Raw genomic sequence first — 6,000 nt, forward strand, 5'->3', positions numbered from 1 at the left:
TTTGTCTGCCTTGTCTATTTTGATTGCAAACAAATAATAAGAATTATGCCCAAAGAGCTCACAAAGCACTTAGCATAATGGGCCCTGATCTTGGATATAAATAAATAATACAAATAATAAAGTTAATTAATGAAGAGTCAGAATCTCAGGACACTGTGACAAGCAAGAACAACAGAACATTTTGGTGTGTGAGTTTTCTCACAGTGCCATAGGTACTTTAGTAATGTATTACATGCATCTTTAGAGTATGCCTATGTTTTCTATATACAATCCCATTGGCTGAGAGGCTTATGTGACATAAGACAATACAGCATTATTGCCTTCCTAGTGGGTCAGTGGTTTCCGATTCTAGAAAGTATTGACCGTCTACCTGTTCTCTGAGACAGAATCAAATTATGTTGTGTTCAAAACCAGGAAAGGCTCACTATGGTACAACACAGCATGGTTAGGGAAAAGAGACCCTGTCTTTAAGATGCTGGATTCTCCAAGTCACTAAAGTTTACTTTTTGGCAGCACAAGTTGAACTACTTAACCCAGCTGGATATTCCCCATAGAGAATTTCCCTATATAGGGAGAACTCTCTGGCAGTGTAAAGCTGACAGAGGCAGTATTACGCCTCCTACACCAGCTGCTCCTCCAATCTCTGGTAAAAGTGGGAGAAAATGTGTGGGAGATACAGGTCAGGGTAATGCAAGGGTGGAATAGGGTATGGTGGAAATGAGCCCCACTGTGTCTGATCCCCCAATAGCATAAGCAGCACAAGTTAGAGCAGCAGGGGGCCTACTCTAACTGCTTTGTGGGGCTGAGCATCAGGGAGCCAGGTCATCTCCCTGTGGCCACCACTGCAGAGGAGAGCTGGGGTCTTAAAACGTATTCTGCACAATGATGCATTGGAGGTACATTACCCTGTTGCTTCTAATGCTTGTTAATCAAAGTGAGACGTGGAGGGCTGGGATGGGATTATGCCAAATGGCCTGAAAAAAAGATGTAACGAAACATACAGCACTAGCAGATACAAACAGCGATATTCTGAGCACACATGAAGGGCTCTGTTGGCGCTTTTACACTCAGACCAGTGGTAGAGGAGATGGCCCAGCTGCACTGCAGGAGTAGCTAGAGGCACACTGCCTACAGGGTGCGAAGCAGACAGAATGCCTCCACAGCCACAGAGGAAAGAGGCTCAGAAGCATCTTTTACACTTCCTTTTTTCCCAAATGCAGCTCATCTGCCCCTCCAGCACTAGCTTCTAATCACTAGCCAGTCCCTCTGGGATAATGGGAACTCTCTTGCTGTGCAAGCCCATCTCACTTGCGCTCACAGAGCCGGAGCACAAGCATTTTCTTTGCTCCCTGCATGCACACCCACCCAATCACACCTTCACCCCAGGTGTCACTCTGTCACCCATCCCAACTGAAATGTCACAGAGAAGCAAGTGATCAGCAAGGTTCCATTTACAGTTCATGTTCCTGGCTGCTGGGGGCAACTAAGGCTACTAAGAAGAGAGACTTATTCATCCTCCCTGCTTCCACTAATGGTTCCTTCACCTCACAGTATCTGTCAGTCCAGTGCAGTAAGTCAGGCAGTGGGGAGAAATGACCAGATCCCACTCTCAGGAGAAGAACGTTAGTGATTGGGGTTAGACAATATGTGAGGACAGGAGAGATGGAGTCTGATCGTGGAGGAGCCATATTTACCAGAGAGGGGAAAAGAGAGGATCTGGGTTGGACAAATTGGTGGGAGACAGACAGAAACAGAGGGGTGTCATTGAAATGCATGGGGAGCAGGGAAGACTGAGCGGGAGAGGATCAGTTGAAATTTTGTGGAGAAGAAAGACCAAGATGAGGGCAAAGAGGCAGACAAAGAATTAAAAAGCACATAATAATAGTACCCAACAACTTGTTCTCATTAAAAATCCAAATCACACCTTTAGGTATTAGCCTGGCCAAATCTGAGGTAGAGAAGAGATTCCCTGTACCCCAAAGGGAGGGTCTGAGGCAGAACAAGAAGGCAGCAGAAGCATAAAACAAATGTGGAGGAAGAGAAAACGTAAGTAGATGTTGAAGGCAGAATAGCTAGAGAGATTTTGTGAGGCAAAACACGGAATGGGTACAGTAGAAATCTGTGTATTTTAAGCAATAAAACTATATGCAAACCTTGAACAGAGAAGCAAAGACATATCTCTGTCTGGCAACATCATAATCTACTCTGGCTGCACTCTTGCACATTATGTTGTCACCAGACCCACTGATAAAATTCATTTCCTTGTAAACCAAAAATACATGGTATTATTGACATTATACACACATACACAAACAAACAACACATATGTTTTATGGCCCTGATTCGGCAAAGCACTTAAACAATTACTTAACTTTAAGTGTGTGCTTAAATTCACTACTGTATTGGACCTAAGTGATGGTGATATCCATTGATACACAGAATCATGAGATGAATTATATTTTTCATGCAACTCGGACCAAAACCTCTGAATAACTTCAAAACAGTGGCTTTCTCTATTTAAAAAAACAAAACAAAACATTGGGCCAAACTGCAGGATGGGCAATATTTACTACTAGACTAGTGACTGGTTTAAACCCCAATATCTGGGGGACTGATTGGGGACAGATATACAAGAACTTTATGCTGTTTGAAAGAGGAAAGTTTTAACAATAGAATACAGACTTGTTTTTAGCATGTGACGCCTCAGATAGTACATCCTAAAATGAGGACATTATTATATGTGGGAGTTTTCTACATTCTATCTGTGATACATTTTTTTCTCCCTTGAAGCTCTGTAGAGTTGCATACATGGTACAAAGAAAGTCGAGATATAGGCAGAGCGTTATGAAAAAGAGCATCAGTAAAATAATTTTTAAAAACTCCCTACAGCACTTACGTAAAACGCATAGCGAATGCAGAGAGTGTGAGTTAGAGGTTTTATTGGCATTCAGCTGGGATGAATTTGCCACGCACATGTAATATGGCTAGAGTAACCAGACAGCAAATATGAAAAATCGGGACATGGGGTGGGGGGTAATAGGAGCCTATATAAGAAAACGACCCAAAAATCGGGACTGTCCCTATAAAATTGGGACATCTGGTCACCCTAAATATGGCTGTCACAAACTCATGCTGGTAAAATCTTTACACTGCACTATGCCAACATATATTTTCTCCATATACCTGTATATGTTCATGCACAAATATTTTTTCTGCCCAAATTCAAGGTTTATATTTATATTTCCATAGCTGCAAGAGATTTAAAGCTGGAAAAAATTATATGGCACATTTATACTCACAGGGTTCAATTAATAAGGCTCAATTTGGATATCCTGCAATAACGACTCTTGCAAATTCCCTGTTAACTTCAGTGACAGTTTTCTCTGATTAAAGACTGGGATCTAAATCCTTTAACAACTGAAATGTAATTAGCTTCAGGGGTTTTCAGTGTCATGATGACTAATTTTTTTTTAAAAAATGAGGAACACGATTACATTTCCGAACTCCAAGCAATTGCTAATGAGAAAGCTGACATGAGCCCTTAAAGCAGTCTATGCTGTGGTCACTGTGGATTACTGACACAAGTGATTTGGATGGTAGCGAGAACCACCTCGTTCACAGGAAGGCTCAAGCTGCCAAGTGAACCTGGTGAGGAGGATCACTTTAGCTCAAGAGGAGCTTGGGAGGATATTAAAGGAAATACAATCCTCTTACAGTATTGAAAGTGTGCATGTGTGGAGGTGGGGAAAAGAGATAGCCAAACCTTTATTTCTGTGAACAGATCAAGGCGACAGATGTATTCCTTCTACTGTGCTGCATTCTACTAGGCAACCATTTGGCCTAAAATACTCCCGATATTTTGCCTCTCTTTAATTACAAGACCCATGGACCAGACCCTCACTGTAGTTCTATTGCCTTTGAGGGAGCCATAGTAGAGAACATGCACTGAGGATCTGGCCCAGTTGTGTTCTCTGAATGCCAAAGCAAGATTATTATCCAATAATTTTGCAAGTAGATGAAACCTTGGAATATTCAGTGTAGGGGGGAGGGAAACATTGGAGTAAAACAAAATAAATCCACTTTAGTCGCACAATATTTATTATGAGAAAACTAAGGTTGATTGATCTGCACAATGGTATAAGAGTATTTCAGTCAAGATGAAGAATAAATGGGCCAGTTATATTATATAATATCTGACCTCAGAAGCTTTCCTGTCCTTAAGGCAAGAATACCGTCTTGTTACTTGGCAGTTATCCAAAGTATTTGTTATACAGGCATTTAAAATTAAAATGATAATGGTTCCCTGGATTATTTTACATTCCATAATGAATCGAGATGCATTTCCCTGTCCCTTCTGTCATTATACACGAGTCAAAGAAAGCCTAATTGAAGAAGTCTATGTTAAAACAAAGGCAATTCACAGTATGTGTGTTGTAATTACTGACTTTGTTTCACTGGAAACACTGGAGTGCACACATCGATTAGAGTTCACACTTCCCTCCTGACCTTTAAGGAAGGGCACACAATATTGCCTCAGTCAGGCCACACAAACATTAATGGGGGCTGTCTTGTCTTGTGGATTTTTAGCCATTGTCTAGGGATCTTGTTTGCTTAAGACTAAAGAAACAGGTTCTTTCCTCTCTTGCCCTAAGAGGGTCAAAACAGACATCAATTTTTCCTCTCCTCTCCCTGCTTCTTAATTCCATCTCAGTAAAATGTACAAATGCATCCCACCCCCTAGCTATGAAACCAGAGGCAGCTGCAGCCCCTTCTCCTGCCCGCCACACGCCTATAGCTAAAGATGAGCGTTAGCAGCACAAAGGCGGGTGGGGGATTGACCTTTGCATGGGCAGCAGAGGGGGTGGACAACTAGAGTGACCAGACAGCAACGGGGAAAAATGGAGGCACTTTTTTTTTGGGGGGGGGGCGGAGGGAGGGAGAATAGTTTTGTATTCAAGACAAAGCCCCAATGTGGGGCTGGTCACTCCGTGGCTGAAGGAACCACCCAGCCACTAATGAACTGTCAGGGCGCAGCGTGGGGCTGCTGCAGCGGCTCCAGCTGTGTGTGCAGCTGCCTGGGCTGGCTTCTCCGGTGCCATTGCTTCTGCAGCCCCCACCCCCCAGCGATGCATTTCCCAGCCCCCAGCCTGGGAAGCTCAGTCGCAGCCCCTCGCTGCTGCTGCTTCCCCGCTGCATCCATCCCGGGAGGCGTCCTCCGCGCGCTGCCTCCTCCTCCGCCCCAGTGTAAACTGCAACCCTCCAATTGCACCTGTTCTCCCCCCCGCCCCGAGGCTAACAAGCCCCCTAGCTCCCCGCTGACCTTCTCCTGCGCCCTGTTCAGCCGTTTCTGGACGTTTTTGGCGAAGATGCCCGTTTTCATGTCGGCCATGGCTGCTGGTCCAGGGAGCCTGGCGAGGCGGCGAGTCAGGCAGAGCCCAGCGGCGGAGGCAGAGCGCGAGCGAGTGAGCAGGAGATGGGGAGGGGCTGGAGAGACAAGGTGGAGGAGGGGATCTTAAAGATACAGAGAGAGGGAGAGAGAAACTGGTCCCACGGCCCCCCCTCAGGGCTCAAGGGCAGCCGGAACTGAGCTCCAAGCACTTTCCCTGCCTTTAAAAATCTTCCTTCCTGATGCTCTCGAAGGAGAAGAAAATGGTAGAAAATATCGAAAGGCAGAATCAGCAGGCAAGGCCAGCATTGGGAATCTGCAGGTTCATTTAGTGAGGAGGCTATTTACTCCAAATGATATGCATTCTTCCTTAAACGGATGCTATTAATTTATACAACAAGGGGCAGCGAAAAAGAGGTGAGGTGAGGGAAGTAGTATATATAGCAGCGCTCCTGCTGTGGTGGCTGACAACACCATATACTAGAATAATATCATCACCTTCCACTGAATGAGAGCAAAGCACTTTAAAGAGATTGTTTAACTCATCTCCTCAACACCCTTCTGGGCAGCTGAATATTATCCCTTTTGCAGATGGAGAAACCAAGATAGAAAGA

At 44.5% G+C, this 6,000-nt stretch overlaps 1 protein-coding gene across 2 annotated transcripts in view; it reads right to left on the minus strand.

The window, feature by feature from the left end:
* Positions 1-5,567, minus strand: part of AMPH (amphiphysin) — a 212,222-nt gene extending 206,655 nt beyond the window's left edge. Inside the window, exon 1 of one of the 2 annotated variants that reach the window (XM_030551375.1) lies at positions 5,321-5,567. In XM_030551375.1, the coding sequence (XP_030407235.1) occupies positions 5,321-5,389 (69 nt within the window). In that variant the 5' untranslated portion in view covers positions 5,390-5,567. The remainder of the gene's footprint in view (positions 1-5,320) is intronic. The other variant, XM_030551374.1, reaches the window with a different exon arrangement.
* Positions 5,568-6,000: the final 433 nt, after the last annotated feature.

Source organism: Gopherus evgoodei, chromosome 2, assembly GCF_007399415.2.
Source record: "Gopherus evgoodei ecotype Sinaloan lineage chromosome 2, rGopEvg1_v1.p, whole genome shotgun sequence".
In the NCBI taxonomy this organism is placed as follows: Eukaryota; Metazoa; Chordata; order Testudines; family Testudinidae; genus Gopherus; species Gopherus evgoodei.